The sequence below is a fragment of the Zalophus californianus genome, chromosome 6 (assembly GCF_009762305.2).
Source record: "Zalophus californianus isolate mZalCal1 chromosome 6, mZalCal1.pri.v2, whole genome shotgun sequence".
NCBI classification, from domain to species: Eukaryota; Metazoa; Chordata; class Mammalia; order Carnivora; family Otariidae; genus Zalophus; species Zalophus californianus.
In genome coordinates, this window is record NC_045600.1 from 9,170,790 (window position 1) to 9,188,969 (window position 18,180).

Here is an 18,180-nt window from a genome sequence, read left to right on the forward strand (position 1 = left end):
CCATTTGATTTTTAACTAAAAACTTTCAACCTTGCATCACAAAACAGGCTCTCCTTCCTGCTGACTGTGAGAAGGTGTAGAGCAGGAATACCCCCCACCCCCCAAGGTCTGGGTACTGAGAGGGAGCTCCTGGGGGCATTTAGGGGCCAAAACTTGGATGGGAAACTGTAGTCTTACTGCTGCTAACCTCTAGCAGATGGCGGTTCCTGCACTTCATGCCGGAGGCAAAACCAAAGCAAAGCCCTCTCTCCGTTACCAGTGCTGGTCACCCGTATTTTTCTGCTGCATTGAGGTTGTAGGTATCTTGAAATGTCCTTCCTGCCCATCACTGCTTCAAAATTAAGGGAGTGATTAGCCCCATTGTTAGCTCTTGTGATTTAATGTGTTAATAAAAAAGTGTGTTGCTTGCATGTGTATCTCATTAATTTAGTCTTTTGATAACTATGGGTTTTTTTTTAAGATTTTATTTATTTATTTATCTATTTATTTATTTAGAGAGCAAGCGCAGGGGGAGGGGCAGAGGGAGAGGAAGAGAGAGGATCTCAAGCACACTCCCCTCTGAGCACGGAGCCCGACTCGGGGCTCGATCTCACGACCCTGAGATCATGACCTGAGCTGAAACCAAGAGTCAGACATTCAGCTGACTGAACCACCCAGGTCCCCAATATGTTTTCATATGATTGGTTTCCTTTGTAATTCTTTGCATTTTATTGTTGGCATTTCAAGCCATTATTCAGAGAAAGTCCACAGAAGTTAAGAGCTGTCCCGCTTCCCTCAAAACCCCCATCCTGGCTGGAGCTCAACCATCTGCAGCCCATGTGTGTTCAGGGTTCAGCTTCTCTCCTGTGAGCTTCTTTTTTTAATTAAAAAAATTTTATTGAGAGAGAGAGAGCAAGCGAGCACAAGCAGGGGGGAAGAGTTGAAAAAGCAGGCTCCCCACTGAGCAGGGAGCCTGACATGGGGCTCGATCCCAGGGTCCTGGGATCATGACCTGAGCTGAAGGCAGCCACTAAACCCACTGAGCCACCCAGGCGCCCCTCTCCTGTGAGCTTCTTGAGACAGGCCTAGCTGGGAGCATGCGTGTCACTGACTGGGAACGAAATGGTTGGCAGAACGGGCCTAGATACCCCGGTCTCCTTGGACTCTGCCTGCAGGCTCGCCAAGCTGGACCCCACGTGTCCCATTTACTGTACCTCGGGGTCTCCAGACCACCCTGCCTCACAGGCCTTGGGCATTTGCCGCCAGGAGGGCTCTCCCAAGCCTCTCTTGGCCTTTTGGCGACTAAGACAGTGCTTCCTCGCTGTCCTGTCTTCAGAAACTCTGGGAGATGGACGCCTGGGTGGCTCAGTTGTTAAGCGTCTGCCTTCGGCTCAGGTCATGATCCCAGGGTCCTGGGATCGAGTCCCACATCGGGCTCCCTCCTCGGCGGGAAGCCTGCTTCTCCCACTCCCACTCCCGCTGCTTGTGTTCCTGCTCTTGCTGTCTCTATGTCAAATAAATAAATAAAAAATCTTGGGCGCCTGGGTGGCTCAGATGGTTAAGCGTCTGCCTTCGGCTCAGGTCATGATCCTGGAGTCCTGGGATCGAGTCCCGCGTCAGGCTCCCTCCTCCTTGGGAGCCTGCTTCTCCCTCTGCCTCTCTCTCTCTGTCTCTCATGAATAAATAAATAAAATCTTTAAAAAAATAAATAAATAAATAAAAAATCTTAAAAAAAAAAAAAAGAAACTCTGGGAGACTCCTTTCTGCCCCTCCCATGCCTTGCTTTGTAAAGTTACGTAAAAGCCTAGCTTTTGGAAGCCAGTCAAGTCCCACGCTAGACGCTAGACGGGAGATTAAAGACACAATGAACCAATTTAAACGCCCGCACATTCTAATGTGCTTTACAAACGGAGTATTCAAAGACAGGGAGTGGCTTCAGGGAACATATTAAATTGTTAGAAAAAAAAATCAAAACAGCTCTGAAAGGAAAACAACAGGGTGGGCGACTGAGCTCTGATTTGCAGGCCCAGGTCCCCCTCGCAGACAGCATCCGTCCCGTGCAATCTGGGGGCAGAGCCCACCCCGTGCCGGCCCTGGTGGGGGGCTCAGAGCCCCAGGTCTTCAGTCAACACTTGTTGAACCGCCAGCTGATGATCAAGAAGAAAGGGCCTGGGGCGCCTGGGAGGCTCAGTCGTTAAGCGTCTGCCTTCGGCTCAGGCCAAGATCCCAGGGCCCTGGGATTGAGTCGGCATCAGGCTCCCTGCTCAGCGGGGAGTCTGCTGCTCCCTCTCCCTCTCCCTCTCCCTCTTCCCTTCCCCCCTGCTTGTGTGCACGCGCGTGCACTCTCTCTCTCTCCCATGCTCTCTCTCTGTCTCAAATAAATAAATAAATAAAATTTTTAAAAAAGAAAAAGAAGAAAGGGCCAACAAACCAGTTTTTTTAATTTAATTTTTATTTTTAAAGTGGTGGTTTCTCTTCCTAGAAAATTCCCAAAGAGCCTGTGGAAAAATAAGGAAACGAAAGCTTCTGACTGTGTGTTTCCACCATCCACAGGCAAATCGTCTTTAACCAAGTGGCCTCGAAGGCCACTGTGCCAGGAAGGGAGGCCTGAGGTCACGTGGGATGTGGCTCGAGCCACTTCGGGCCATGCCCCCTGCAGTCAGTCACGTGGACATGTCATGGCAAGACCGCCCAACCTTTCCCTAGGAGTGTAGTTTTTTGTGATTTTGTTTGCTTTTAGTGTAGAGTTGTAACTACTAAATATACAATTTTGCCTAATTTTTTGGTATCATTATATCATAAGAATTCTCCATCACCCATTCATTTTAAGCATACTTTTTGTGGGCTGCATAATATCCCGAAATGCAGTGTACCATCCTTCCCTTAACTAATCTCCCACCACTGGGCATTTCGGTTGTTCCTAGTTTTGCTTTGCCATTTTAACCAATGCTACATTCGTTTTTTGGTGCGTTAAACTTTATAGCAATTCTGGGATGTTTCCACGTTGGTGGAGGGCTGACTCTGGGCAAGGCGTTGTGGGAGGTTGAGGATAAGCTACACCCAATCCTTTCACGTAAGATGCAGATATAAATAACTTTAATCCAAAGTCGGTTATCATTGCCCTAAGGAGACAACTAGAACTGGAACACAAAATAGTTCTGCCCGGGCTTAATGGGATTCTGAGAAAGTTATGGGTGAAAATCTGAACCACTGTGTCTGTGGCTAAAAGGTAAGGGCGAGGGAGTGGAGGGCAGCGTCGAGGAGAACTGGTTTTGCTGGGGGATCCAGGCCTGCTCCCCATGGTCTCAGCCGTGTCACTCTCCCTTCAGGCCTCAGGTTTCCGGGCTGTTAAATGGAAGGGGTGTTTCTCAAACTTTGATGTGTTGGAATCTCCCGTGCATTTGGGTTTGAGCGCAGATTCTGATCCAGGAGGTCAGAGTGGGCCCCATCGCGGTATCGCTAACGTGCTCCGGGTGATGCGCTGCTGCTGGTCCTGGGAACACACTTTCTCAGTGGCCGTCTGGTTCTTCTGTCCCGGCAGAGGCACCATGCGGCCAGCTGGGTCCCCAGTGTCTTCCTGCTTCCCTGCGTCCCTGGGCCTAAGGTCCCTGCCAGGTCTGGGTGGTCCAGGTGGGCCTTCAGGAGGGTGGAGAAGGGGTTCTGCCCAGTGAGAAGTGACCCCAGGGCCAGGGTCTGGCCTTGCTCCCCACAAGGCAGGGCTCAGGGCCTGTGGTGCTAGGCCTTCCCCAAAGGTGGCCAGAGCAGGTGGGGCTCATCTCAAGTGCAAGGTCAGTTGATTGTCCGTGGCTGCCACAAGCTAGGTGGTCTGTGGCTCAGGGGAAAATCACCAGTGATTGTCCGCCGTGGACCCAAGTTGGTGGCAAACTAGCAACAAGACCGCTGCTAACCTGGCCATCCACAGCCCTGAGATTGTAATATTCAGGTGAGGTTCTGGGGCTGGACTCGGCTTGGCCGATGCCAAAAATTATTTCTTCAGCTGAGGCTTCTTGATCCATTCAGATCATGGATCATTATGCGTCATGGACATCTCAGATTGTATGTGTTTTGGGATTCTCTTTTGGAGGCGCTTCAACTCACAGAGACAGAAGAGGGCTGGTCCTGAGTCCCCAGGTAGGGTGAGAGGGAAGCAGGGAAGCTGAGAGGCCAGAGAGAATCTTTGCCAGCCCAGCGCCCTGGGCCCGCTCTCCCTGCTTAGCCACAGGAGAGACCTGTTCTCCATGGCCCTTTGGAGGACTGTGCAGCCGAGTGGGAGCACCAGGAGGGGCGCTGGTGGGGTGTGGGTCTGTCCCCAGCGTCGGTCCCCCCTCCCCCACCCCCCACGCCGCCCTACGTTCTCGCCCGCCGGCCTGATCTCATGTGGTCCTACCTTCAGCCCCTGCAGCTGCCATGACTCAGCCACCCCAGGAGGGCTTCGACAGGAGCGTGGAGGATGCCCGGGAGTGGATGAAGGCCATGCAGGAGCGACTGCAGTTCAACGACAACACCCAGGGGCCCCGGGTGGCCCTGGAGGCCAGGCTGCGGGAGACCGAGGTATGCAGAAGCCGTGGTTTCCATGGCTTCCGTAGCCCCGTGGCCTCGCCGTGTCACTCTCCCTTCAGGCCTCAGGTTTCCGGGCTGTTAAATGGAAGGGGTGTTTCTCAAACTTTGATGTGTTGGAATCTCCCGTGGATTTGGGTTTGAGCGCAGATTCTGATCCAGGAGGTCAGAGGCCCCATCACGGCATCACTAACATGCTCCGGGTGATGCGCTGCTGCTGGTCCTGGGAACACACTTTCTCAGTGGCCGTCTGGTTCTTCTGTCCCGGCAGAGGCACCATGCGGCCAGCTGGGTCCCCAGTGTCTTCCTGCTTCCCTGCGTCCCTGGGCCTAAGGTCCCTGCCAGGTCTGGGTGGTCCAGGTGGGCCTTCAGGAGGGTGGAGAAGGCGTTCTGCCCAGTGAGAAGTGACCCCAGGGCCAGGGTCTGGCCTTGCTCCCCACAAGGCAGGGCTCAGGGCTGTGGTGCTAGGCCTACTAGAAGAGCTGGTGCCCAGGGCCTGGCATTATGGGGCCCGCATCCAAGGATTTCTGCTCCAGGCCAGGGAACAAGGGGGAAGAACATGGGCATGAATCAGAGACCTGGGTTATAGTCTCCATGAGGATGCTAAAGTGCTGTGTGACCTTGGCCAAGTCCCTACCCCTTTCTGGGCCTCCGTTTCCCATCTGTGAGCAAAGCCGGGACTGACACATCTCTCGGGTCACATCCATTGGGATGTTCCTGGAATTTGAATTTTCTGAGTCCTTGTCAGATGAGCTTTCTGCTTCCCTGCAGCGTCATGTGCTCCTCAATGACCAGAGACGGGTATTCACAATAAAACTGTGCCTGGCGGGGCAGAGAGCATACGTTCTGATTTCTTGGACATTCTGTTTAATAGAACAGCTCACTGGATTTGAGTGAGGACAGGCTATGGAGTCTGGACATCTTGGGTCAAATCCCAGCTCTGCTTCTTGCTGGCTGTGTGAGTCCCTGCAAGTCATTTGCTGTTGGGCTTCCATTTACTTCCCTTCTAGAAAGGGATGGTGCTAATTATCTCAGAATGGTGCTTCTCATGCCTTCACTGGCCTGACTCTGGTGGAGTCACATTTTTCACTAGCCTCCCCTGTCTCAGGCCTTGGACCATGACCTTGGGACCCCCAGGTAATCGGTTCGTTCCTGTCCCCTGCCCTCAGGTTGCTCCCGACACACACCTTAATTAAATACAGCCCTGCTCCTGCAGGGTAGGCGTGGAGGGGCCTGCCTCTCCCAGTGGTGAACGTCGCCTGCCTCCTGGTGGGCGCCATCTGAGCACTCACCATCCTGGGCCACGTGACCTTTCTAGGACAACCAAGAACAAGTGCTTGATGGGGCTGGTTAAAGCCCGCCCACCAAGTGACCATCATAGCAGAAAGGTGGGAAGACTTTTAAGTCATGTGATCAGAGGCCTCCCAATGGGACGGTGAAGTGAGCAGAGAACCCAGGGCTCCAAGGGAAGCCTCTGGGGACAAGTGACTTTACTGTTGAAGCTAAAATACAGAGGAGGTAGTCAGGTCGGGGGATGCAGGGGTGAGGGTGGGGAGGAGGGGCCTCTGGGCAGAGGGAGCAGTGCAGGAAAGGCCTGGAGGTGGGCAGAGCCCAAAGCGCATGCTCAGAGTCCCAACAAGGCTAGTGTTGGGGTAGCACCGAGCATCAAGCAGAGGCAGGGGGCAGGGCCAGAGAGGTGGTTAGGGGTCAGAGGGTGACAGCCTGAAACAGCAAGCCAGGGGGCTTGGACGTCTGTTCTGCAACAGGGGATGGTGGATTGGAAATTCAGATGGTCAGGGGTTGAAGGATTCTCCCATTGGAGAGGAGTTGGCAGCCTGAAGCCCCTTCCCATGTCAGACTTGGCCTTTCTCATCAGCAGCATTATTATTGCCACCAGGAGGCATTTATGCAATGATTAGTCCTCCCAGATCACCGAGAGAGGGGACCCGACATTCATTCGACACCTGTTACATGCTCGGGGCTGCCCTTTCCGCTTTTATGTTTAATTTTACAAAAGTCCTGTGAATGTGGTTTTATTGTCCCTACTTTTCAATAACAAAATGTGATTCCTAGACACAGTGATGAGCCAAAACTCCAGAAATTGATCTCGTCAGCGCTTGAAACCAGGGCTGAGTCCAGAGCATCACTGGCCATCCCCATGAGGGGGCCTGGGGCAGTGGAGGCAGGCAAGGTCCACCTTACTCCAGGGCTCACTACATAAAGGGGGACAGGTATGCACATAATCCACAGCACACAGGGTGTCCTGATGTTATCGATGTTATTCTCCTCCTCTAAAACCTTCCGTGGCTCCCCATTGCCCACCAAAGGAAAACCAAACGTCACCTGGTGTCAAAGTCTGCCACGCCCTACACAACCCTGTTTTCTGGCCTCAGCTGCTCCAGCACTGTCTCCGCCCCCCGCGCCCCACCCCCAGCAAGCACGAGTCTCCTGTTTATTGAGCGTGGGTGTGGGTGTGCTTGTGAAATGAAGCACCCCCCCACCCCCCCACCGTGCCCCAGCTCCTGATGCTCTCCGTCCTGGGGCACCACAGCCCTGCATATATACTCGCTGTCTCAGGGTACTCATCCCTTTGGACCTTGGACCCTTACACCAGCAGGTCATTACCCTCCTCCGAGGCGAGGGTGGTCCTTAGGAAGAGCCCTTGCCTGGCCCAGAGACTTGACTTGGAGCCTAGGCGGAGGCATCCTGTCCTGGGTCCTTCACCGCTGGCTCTCCCACGGGGCTCAGGCATGCTCTTTTCTGGGCTTTGACATTTCAAAACCAATTTTGCAGTAAGAAAGAAAACCTTTCGCTCTTGCCATCTGGTGAAGGGAGCAGCTAGGGACTTTTCCAACTCTCTAATCCATGGGACCCCTCTCTGGGGCCTGGGGGTCTCCCTTGTGGGCGCCCCCCCCCCCCACCAGCTCAGTGATGTGCGTTCCTGGTAATTGTTTGCTAGAGCAGCCAGGATGTGAGTTCCAATCCCGCTGTGATGCCTCATAGCTATGTGGCCAGGAGTGAGTCCCGCGTCCTCCTGCAAAGTGCAGGAAGAGCCCTCTCCCCCTTGTGCAGCTCAAGGACCCTCATGGTGGTGGAAGCCTTCTGGGAAGGGAGACTGGAGAGAGTGTTGCTCTGGGAAATAGGGCTCTGGCAGGCTGGGGTTCGAATCCCCGTGTGGCCGTGGCGCCTCAGGAGAGTTTCTGGAGCACCTGGAGCTTCAGCTTGTTGGGGTGGAGGTGCGCGTGGAGGTAGCCGCCCGGTGGGAGGGACGGAACATGGAGGCGAATGACTTCCTGGGGCCCTTGGCCAACTGCAGGCCCCCCTGGCAGAGCCGGCCCAGTGGCTGAGGTAGTTTCTCGTGGTTTCGATGCAGGGATAGGTGCATGCTGACCCTCCCCGCCTGGGCCCGAGCCTCCAGGAGCTGGTCCCCCAGGTCCCGGCATCTCGTCTCTTTGCCCTCTGGTTCCCAGCCTCCGTGGCCCTGCACTCGGGGCCTCGCCTCCGCCGAGCTGCTTCCTAGCTGGCTTCCAGGCCCCCCCTCTGTGGTCGGAGACAGGATGCATTTCCTAGGACTTGGCTTCCAAATGCCGGACACATTGTGCTTCTCTGCCTCTGCTCAAGCCCCTGTCGCAGATGCTGCCATGTCGCTAAGAGTTGGTGCCAGTGCCACCTCCTCAAAAAGCCTCCCTGGGTTTCCCCACATTCCTCCTTGGAGCTCCAATCATTACTTTGCGGTGTCTGTGGCCTGTTTGCAGTCCTCTGTGCTCTTGGCTGCAGACCCCACCACAGCCTGCAAGTGCCAGGCCTTATTTGTTCAACCTGGACCCCAGGGCCCAACACAGTACCCAGCAGAGTACTGAGAATAGTACCCAGTATGGTACCGCGCAATACCCAGCACAGTGCTCAACTCCGCACCCTGCATAGTACTAAGCATAGTACCCAGCACAGTGCCCAACTCAGTACCAAGCATAGTACTCAACACATTGTCCAGCACAATGCCCAGTATAGTACCCACTGAGTGCCCAGCATAATACCCAGCACAGTGCCCAACTCAGTACCCAGCACAGTACTGCACATAGTGCCCAGCATGGTACGGAGCATAGTACCCAGTGCAGTTCCTGCCTCATCTTGGCTGCACTGGGGAAAGCTCTGACTAACCCCATTCCTCCAGCCTTCCTGATCTAGTTGTTCTTCTCTCCCCTGAGGTTTTCCCTCCATCCAACCCCCACCTGACTGTAGCCCTCACTGGCTCCTTCCAAGCAGGATCATTCTGTGGCTGCAGGTCAAGTACCCCTTCCCAGCTGGCTAGTCGCTCCTGCCAAGCACTCCTGGATCTTGCCCTCCATCAGCTATAAAAGAACCTTCCACCAGCAAGAGAGTGTAATCATGACAGCGGTGAAGGAAGGTGGAATCTTCTCCTTAAAGGCTTAGGCCCAGCCTCCTGGCCCCAGGCCAACAGTGAATATCCCATTGGTTGCTATTTTGGTTTAGGGGCAGAGGTTTCTGCTTTGGGCCAGGAAGGGCTTGGTGTTCTGTCCGCCTTTGGGCCTGGCCTCTCCTCTCTTTGGTAGGGAAGCCACAGACTCACTCCCCTGCAAAGGGCAGTGGATCAGGGGGTCTGCCATGTCCCCTCCGTCCATCCTGCACCTGGCTGAGCAGGGGCGGCAGGAGAGCAAAGGGCCAGAGGCCTGGGGGAGGTCACACTGTCAGGACACTAGGCTGTGGGATAAGGGCCGTGGTCCTCAAGGGGACTTTCCAGGCCTGGCTGGTTTGCTGTCTCTGGGGGTGACGGAGAGACTGAGCTCAGTGTCTTCCCCTACAACTGTTGGCTCCCTGGGTTTATGGAGCTAGATACTGACAGAGCCTCATTTGGGCAGCAGGTATGGGGAGGCCACTCCAACTGCTGCAGAGAACTGTCCCCAAAGCTCCAGGTTTCTGTGGGTTCCCAGTGCCCTTGTCTATGAAACTGCCGTTACCGTGGCACCTCTCTTGTGAGCTTGGGGTGTGCACATTCTGTCTCCTCCTCGACGCCGGGGGTCAGAAATCTCAGGTCCTTCATCAGAGTCAAGCTCATGGGATGGTAAGAAATCCCGAGCCTCACCGTGGGACCCCTGCTCCTGAGTGATGTGAAATGTTCTGTGCAGGGCGTGGGTAATCTCGCTCGGCCCAGAACAAACCGCAGGGGCCCTTGGATCTTTAGTCCACGCCAATCACTAGAGTATCTTTGTCTTCCACATCGCTCCCTGCTGCTGAGCGGGACTCGGTGTCTCTGTTGGGTTCTTGCTGCAGCCATGACCCTCTGGGGCCCTGCTGTATCCCACTGCTCGGCCGGGCCCAAAAGCAAACGAAACCTCTCTCCCCCTCTTGGGGTAGCTCCCTGCTCTCCATTCTCCCCATCCCCCCACCCCCACACTCATAGACCACAGAGACAGCCTGTGGAAGAAGCTTGTTTAATGTCTCTCTTTGATAACACAGGGAGGAGGGGAAGCCCCTCTCTATCATCATCATCATCATCATCAGTAACCATTCTCCTATGAGGTGACAAGGATTGACACCACTGCCCATTTGCACATGTTGGAAAAGGATCTACAGCATAGCTCAACTGTTTACAAAGTATACTAACCCATCAATGTTTTAAGTAACTGTATTTTTGAAAATTAATGGTATAACCCTATGAGGTAGACAAAGTGGGGATTGTTATCACTATCTCAGGGTGCGAAAGGGAGGCCCAGAGTGATCCAGTGACAGCTGTCAGTGAAGTGGCATCTGGCTCCCCCCAGCTGGTCCCGGTGCCAGCCACAGAGAAGGGTCAGAGACGGCCAGCCCCCTGGGATTTCATACTGAGAAGGCTGGCTGCCAGCCCCCAGGGAGACAGGCTGGGCAACAGAGCTGGAGCTGTAAGCAAATGTGCTGTCAGTGAACAGGGATCAAAGGTGGGAAAAGACAGTACTGACAGTGGACAGTTCGTTAGTGGCTGACAGTGGAACGTGGCCAGGCGGTGTGCCCTGGGGCTCTCCCTGCATCAGGGAATGTGACCAGGACCCTGGGTGGCATAAGGCCCACATTTCACAGGCCTGGAGAATCTAAGTACCATGATGAAGGTCACTCAGGTAGGAAGGAGTGGCTTTGGCATTGGAATCCAGTTGTACTTCTACTGCAGAGACCACGCTTTAGTGACCAAAGAAGTAGGTAATACCAATCAATAAGGAGAAGAGCTGATGTTAATCAGAGGCGTACTAGTTGCTAGACATGGTGTCTTAGTCTGGGTCCTCCAAGAGGCCAATGCCAAGATGAGATTAAAAGCTCAAGATGTTTTAGTATTGGAAGTCCTAGCCTCAGCATCAGACAACAAAAAGAAACAAAAGACGCCCAAATTGGCAAAGAAGAAATCACTCTTTCACTCTTTGCAGATGACATGATACTCTATGTGGAAAACCCAAAAGCCTCCAGCAAAAAAATTGCTAGAACTCCTACAGGAATTCAGCAAAGTCGCAAGATATAAAATCAATGCACAGAAGTCGGTTGCATTTCTGTATACTAACAATGAAGCAGAAGAAAGAGAAATCATGTATTTATATGCGTTGCACCAAATTATATGGATCCCATTACATGCAATGCACCAAAAACCATAAGATACCGAGGAATAAGCCTCACCAAAGAGGTAAAGGATGTGTACTCTAAAAACTATAGAACACTTATGAAAGAAATTGAGGAAGACACAAAGACATAGAAAAACATTCCATGCTCATGGATTGGAAGAATAAATATTGTTAAAACGTCGATGCTACCAAGGCAATCCCTATCAAAATACCATCATGATTTTTTTCACAGAGCTGGAACAAACAATCCTAAACTGTGTATGGGACCAGAAAAGACCCCAAATAGCCAAAGTAATGTTGAAAAAGGAAACCAAAGCTGGAGGCATCACAATTCCAGACTTCCAGCTCTATTACAAAGCTGTAATCATGAAGACAGTATGGTACTGGCACAAAAACAGACACATAGATCAATGGAACAGAATAGAGAACCCAGAAATGGACCCTCAACTCTATGGTCAACTAATCTTCGACAAAGCAGGAAAGAATGTCCAATGGAAGAAAGACAGTCTCTTCAACAAATGGTGTTGGGAAAATTGGACAGCCACATGCAGAAGAATGAAACTGGACCGTTTCCTTACACCACACACAAAAATAGACTCAAAATGGATGAAAGACCTAAATGTGAGACAGGAGTCCATCAGAATCCTAGAGGAGAACACAGGCAGCAACCTCAGTGACCTCGGCTGCTCAACTTCTTGCTAGACAGGTCTCCAGAGGCAAGAGAAACAAAGGCAGAATGGAACTGTTGGGACGTCATCGAGATAAAAAGCTGCTGCACAGCAAAGGAAACAGTCCACAAAACCAAAAGACAGCCTACAGAGTAGGAGAAGATATTTGCAAGTGTCTTATCAGATAAAGGACTAGTATCCAAAATCTAAAAGAACTTAAACTCAACACCCAAAAAAACAAAATCCAGTCAAGAAATGGGCAGAAGACATGCCCAGACACTTCTCCAAAGAAGACATCCAAATGGCCAACAGACACATGAAAAAGTGCTCAACATCGCTCGGCATCAGGGAAATCCAAATCAAAACCTCAATGAGATACCACCTCACACCAGTCAGAATGGCTAAAATTAACAAGTCAGGAAACGACAGATGTTGGTGGGGATGCGGAGAAAGGGGAGCCCTCCTACACTGTTGGTGGGAATGCAGGCTGGTGCAGCCACTCTGGAAGCTTCCTCAAAAAGTCAAAAATAGAGCTACCATATGACCCAGTAATTGCACTACCAGGTATTTACTGTAAAGATACAAATGTAGTGATCTGAAGGGGCACATGCACCCTGATGTTTATAGCAATGTCCACAATAGCCAAACTGTGGAAAGAGCCAAGATGTCCATCGACAGATGAACGGATAAAGAAGATGTGGTAATATATATACAATGGAATATTACTCAGCCATCAGAAAAGTGAAATCTTGCCATTTGCAACGACGTGGGTGGAACTAGAGGGTATTATGCTAAGCGAAATAAGTCAATCAGAGAAAGATAATTATCATATGATCTCACTCATATGTGGAATTTAAGAAACAAAACAGGTGAACATAGGGGAAGGGAAGGAAAAAGAAAATAAGAAGAAAACAGAGACAAACCATGAGAGACTCTTAATCATAGGAAACAAACTGAAGGTTGCTGGAGGGGAGGTGGGTGGGGGAACAGGTAACCGGGTTATGGGCATTAAGGAGGGCACGTGATGCAATGAGCACTGGGTGTTAAATGCAACTGATGAATCACTAAACTCTACCTCTGAAACTAATAATACACTATATGTTCCTTAAATTGAATTTAACTTAAAAAAAAATTTTTTTTTTTAAAAAGCTCAAGATGTTTGATAGGGAAACATCTGTGAGAGAAAATGAGTTGGGAGCCCCGTGAGGCTGGGGAGGTGAGGTCAGTCTGATACAGGTCTGACCCCCCAATCCAGGAGATCAGGGAGCGTCTGGGACTGCGGTGTGGATCTAAGGGAGTCTGGCAAGGCCGTGGAGCCTCCTGGACCAGTCACCCATCAGAGGAGCCCAAAAGCCCATAGGAACAGGTCTGCCTTGGTGTTTCTGCTTGGTCACTGGAGGGAGCAGCCCTGGGTCAAGCCCACTCCCGTCAGTACACCTGCGAGGCAGATTCTCACAGCCCCACACACTGTGACATGCACCTTGCATTTTCTCATTTCATACTGAAAAAAAAAAAAAAATCTGGGAGCTAGGTACTATGAATGATCCCATTTTACAAATGAGAAAACCAAGTCCAGGGTGCCAGGCTGCTGATAATGCAACCTGTCTGAGTTCACAGAGCTGGAAGCGGCCAAGTAGGGAAGGGAAGGAAGTTACATCATCAGCTCTGTGGTGGTGCGCTCATCTCCGAGGCCCCCTGCTTCCAACCTCAAGGCCGTTAGCTGGCTGCCCACAGTCACGGGAGAAGGATGCAGGAGCCACAATGAGAACCCCAGCCCCTCTGGCCTCCAAGTCCTGGCTCTTGCCAACATGCCACTGTCTTGCCAAGGCTCTGCCCGCTTGCATTTTGTCTGACCCCTGGAAACTGGCTTTTGTGTCCACGACAGAAACTATGCCAGCTAGAGCCGGAGGGGCGCGTGAAGGTGGACCTGGTGCTCCGGGTGGCTGAAACCCTCCTGGCGTGTTGCCGTGAGGACCAGAAGCCCGAGATCCTGGCCCAGCTGAAGGACATCAAAGCCCAATGGGAGGAGACGGTCACCTACATGACTCACTGTCACAGGTAGGGTGGCTGGGGACCCTGGCAGGCCTTTGCAGCTGCTGGGGACCCTCCTTGGCTGCCACCACACTGTCCTGGGGCCTCTGCCCAAGGGACATTTCTCCAGTCCTGGGATCGCCGGGAATAGAGTGTTCTCTTGGGATTTTGGCCAGCGCCGCCTGCCCCTTTCTAATTATACTCAAGCTTAATGATGATAGTAGACAGTGGGAGTCCCCTCGTGCTTTGCCAACAATTAGTTCCTAGTAGACTTGCCATGTGTTCGTCCTCCAGCAGAATGGCAGAGTGGCTCTGGAGTGAAAATTGCCTTGCCAGCAATTCAGCCTAGATTCTCTGCCTAGACCTGGGAGCCAAGGAGGGATGGGGGTTAGACAGACCTGAGATTGCCCCTTGCTCTGCTGGTTACTTGCTGTGCGGTCTTGGGAAAGTTACTTGACCTCTCTGAGCGGCCAGCCTCCTCATCTGGATAAGGGGTGTCATCAAGTGTTCCTTGAAGGTGGTCGAGAAGATGGCAGAGGATAACAAATGTCAAGGGCAAGGCACAGTAGGCCCTCGGTACACGGGAGCCGCCAGCATCCCCTTCATCTTTCTGAAACCCAGAATGTTGAGGGCTGGGGTGACTTGGCCCAGTGCTGTCTGCTAGAATTCCAAAGTGGTTTGATGTGGGCTGGATAGATGGGGCCATCTCCATGTTACAGACAGGGAAACTGAGGTGGGCGAAGAGGCAGGGAGAGGCAGCAAGCTCATGGCACCTCTGGAACCCACACACAGGCCCCCAGCCTTCTGTTCCCCTGAGCCGGGGACAAGCCCCCAGACACTGCTGCACTCTGGACATTATTAGACATGGGGAATCATGGCCCCACGCTCTCTGTCTGCAGCCGCATCGAGTGGGTGTGGCTACACTGGAGCGAGTACCTGCTGGCTCGAGACGAGTTCTACCGCTGGTTCCAGAAGATGATGGTGGTGCTGGAGGCCCCCGTGGAGCTGCAGGTGGGCCTGAAGGAGAAGCAGTGGCAGCTGAGCCACGCCCAGGTGCTGCTGCACAACGTGGGCAACCAGGCCGTACTCCTGGACCGGCTGCTGGAGGAGGCGGCCTCCCTGTTCAACAGGATCGGGGACCCCAGTGTGGACGAAGATGCCCAGAAGAGGATGAAGGCTGAGTACGGTGTGGTGAAGGCCAAAGCCCAGGTGCGTGAGGTGGGGTGGGCTCTAGCTTCACCCCTGCATCCAGTTATCTGCCACTGTTTACCCATGCAGCTACACATTCGCTCCCTAAATAGCTACCCCCGCCCCGTACTTGCCATCTACTGTGCATGCACCCAACACCCAGTCACCCCGCGGCCACCACCATGCATCCACGTGCTCGCCCTCCTACCCACTCCCCATCTGTCTCCCCACTGAACTACCCAATCTGCCATTCGCTATCCCCCCCACTACCCATCCCCATCCCCCCCAGCCATCTCTCTGTACCCACCCTCCCAGCCATCTGTCACTCATCCAGCCATCTCCCACCAGCCTAACCAAGCTCCTATTCACCCACTGTCCACGCACTCGCCCACCCACCTCACTACCACACATCTGCCTTCCATCTACTCACCCACCCACCCCTCCGCCTTCAGCCACCCATCAGCCTATGTGTACCGTCCATACACCTGGTGCCGCCCAGCGCTGACTACACATGTGGTGCTTAGCACGTGTACACTGACTGATGGTGTGATGCTCGCCCTTGCCCGGCTTCTCTCCTTCCCCCCCCTTCCCTTCTACCACCCTAGCCCTTCCTTCTCTGCTCGCTTTTGACCTTCCCCCACCCTTCTGCCCATTCTTTGTCCCCATACCCACACCTCATTATATCCTTGACTATCTTTTTACAGATCTTATTTATTTATTTATTTATTGAAAGTGTGCGAGCAGGGGAAGGGGCAGAGGGAGAGGCAGAGGGAGCAGCTCAAGCGGACTTCCTGCTGAGCACGGAGTCCAATGGGCCCATATATCTTTGATTTTTAACCAGTCTGTTGAGTTACCAATTTCAATTATGAGTATTTTTTAGAGAAATTCTAATTTTTCTTTTTTTTAATTACCTCCATTGTTCTTTCTCTCCTTGTATAAATTTTGCCCTCCTTCCAGATACGGGCTCCATCTGTAAGCATTCTAAGTATACATAGTTTACAGTCTCCATCAGATTGTTCAGGTAGCTGAAGTCCAGAGCCTGACCTGACATCCACTGGGTCTCCTGATGGGATGAATGATTTCCTTGGGGCCTTTGTAGTTTAGAGGTGTGAGCTCGTCCCGAGCAGCACTCTATCTGTAGATCCCTGTGGCTGGGGCCTGGCCCTCCGAGTGGCCTGTGTTTGCTTCAGCCAGGCTCCCCCAGGAAGTCACCTTCATGAGTCCTCTGTTCATATCAGTGTGTTTGCTGGGGAGTTCCCGTTTCTAAACTTGAACCCCAAGCCAAAATTATGTGAGAGGCCCCTGGCTCCGTACTCTGAAAGGTGATTGTTTTTCTCATTTGTTTTGGTTTTATTTATATCCCAGAGCCCAAGCTGAAACCCAGACTTCTTCTTTCTTGTATTTTGCATATGGGGAGATTTTTCTAGTTCGCCCTTGAGGGTTCTGACATTTGGCACTGCCTCCTCTGGGCCCAAAGTCTTACTTCCTCCACCACCCTGAGCACTAAACCCAAGACAACCTCACGCACACCTCTGAGTTTAGCAATCTCTAATCTTTGCTTGTGGTCCACTCGATGTCTCTTCCTTTGGTGTGTGCACACACAGGCCTGCGTTTAAACAATGCTTGTTAAATTTTGTGCAGCATTTTTGGCTGTCGGGCATGGAAGGGTGTTCAGGCTTTCTAGCCCACCATATTGCTGGGTCCTTCCTGATTACAGTTGAAGGGCAACAGGCCTATAACGAAGAGGGAGGGATCCTGGAATGCACTGACAAGAACAGGACTGAGGGGGGCGCCTGGGGGGCTCAGTCGTTAAGCGTCTGCCTTCGGCTCAGGTCATGATCCCAGGGTCCTGGGATCGAGCCCCACATCGGGCTCCCTGCTCAGCAGGAAGCCTGCTTCTCCCTCTCCCACTCCCCCTGCTTGTGTTCCCTCTCTTGCTGTGTCTCTCTCTGTCAAATAAATAAATAAAAAATCTTTAAAAAGAAAAAAGAATTAAAAAAAAAAAGAACAGGGCTAAGGTCCCTGAATGCTTGGGGAGGGACCTGGGTTCAAGCCAGGCTCTGCTGCTTCCCAGCTGCATGGCCTCGGGGCAGCTCACCCTACCTGCCACCAGGCTCCTGCAACCAGGCTCCTGCAACCAGGCTGAGGACTGAATGAGTTTCACAAGTGAGCCCTTTGAAAACTGCCAGATGGCCTCCCAATAGAAATTTACCTCTACTCTCAATAGCAATGAGAATAAATAGCAACCACCATGGAGCTTGAGACACAGCAGGTGCCCGGAGCTGTTTGTTGAATGAATGAGAGCCCCGCCCTTCAGCCTGGTGGCATAGAGTTCCCAAGGTCCCGGAGGGAAGGGACAGGAGGTTGTGGGGCAGCTATGTCCAGGCCAGAATGGAGGGGCAGCGTGGGTAGGGAGCCTGCCTCTCATATGTGTAGCCAGTCGGCCCTCCCCACATCCTGAGTGGTGGCAAGGACCATGATTCTCCAGGTCTGCCCCTGGGGCCCAGGCAGAGAAGGTTCCTGCCCCCGTGGCCTCTTGTTGTGACTTTATAGGAAACAAGTGCTCCTGTCAATCAGCAGAGAGCCTTTGCAGCATGCAGAGGACAGGAAATGGAAAGTAGTTAGGCTTGTGGGGGTGTGGGGGTGTGTGTGTGTACACGTGTGTGCGTATGTGTGCGCGCGCATGTGTGGAGGGGGCGTGCCAGGGGCCCCAGGTGAGCACCAGTCCTGGCCCACGTGTGGAAATGGTCACCTTAGAGATCCTCAAGGTCACTCTGGGGGACCCTCCCCTCATTGGATCCAAAAGATCATAAAGCACGATTCTTCTTGGCGACATCTAAGTCTCTTCATGTCTTTGGGCTCATTTGGTCCTCGCAGCCTTCTCGTGTGGTAGATAGAGCAGGTTTGACTGGGCCCATTTTGTAGACTTAAACAAACATCTAAGTGGCAGGCCCACTTAGATGTCCCACTAGAAAGACTCAGAAGGTTCTAGGCGATGCTCGAGGTAGGCTCTACCCTCAGCGGTGCCTCAGGTCCTGGCCCCGTGCCCATCAGGGAGGGTCACGCGGAGAAAGGGGAAGGCAGCAGTGAGTGGGAGGTTTGGAGCCCCTGGAGGAGGGAGCACCGTGCTTCCTGGGGTTTCCAGGAGGCAGAGATCA

General features: G+C 52.7%; 1 protein-coding gene across 7 annotated transcripts in view; it reads left to right on the top strand.

The window, feature by feature from the left end:
- The window catches only part of SYNE3 (spectrin repeat containing nuclear envelope family member 3), a 121,589-nt gene that overhangs the window by 47,440 nt on the left and 55,969 nt on the right, over positions 1-18,180 (top strand). For all 7 annotated transcript variants that reach the window (XM_027569069.2, XM_027569073.2, XM_027569068.2 and 4 more), the window contains 3 exons: positions 4,373-4,530; positions 13,689-13,861; positions 14,734-15,043. In XM_027569069.2, the coding sequence (XP_027424870.2) occupies positions 4,387-4,530; positions 13,689-13,861; positions 14,734-15,043 (627 nt within the window). In that variant the 5' untranslated portion in view covers positions 4,373-4,386. The remainder of the gene's footprint in view (positions 1-4,372; positions 4,531-13,688; positions 13,862-14,733; positions 15,044-18,180) is intronic.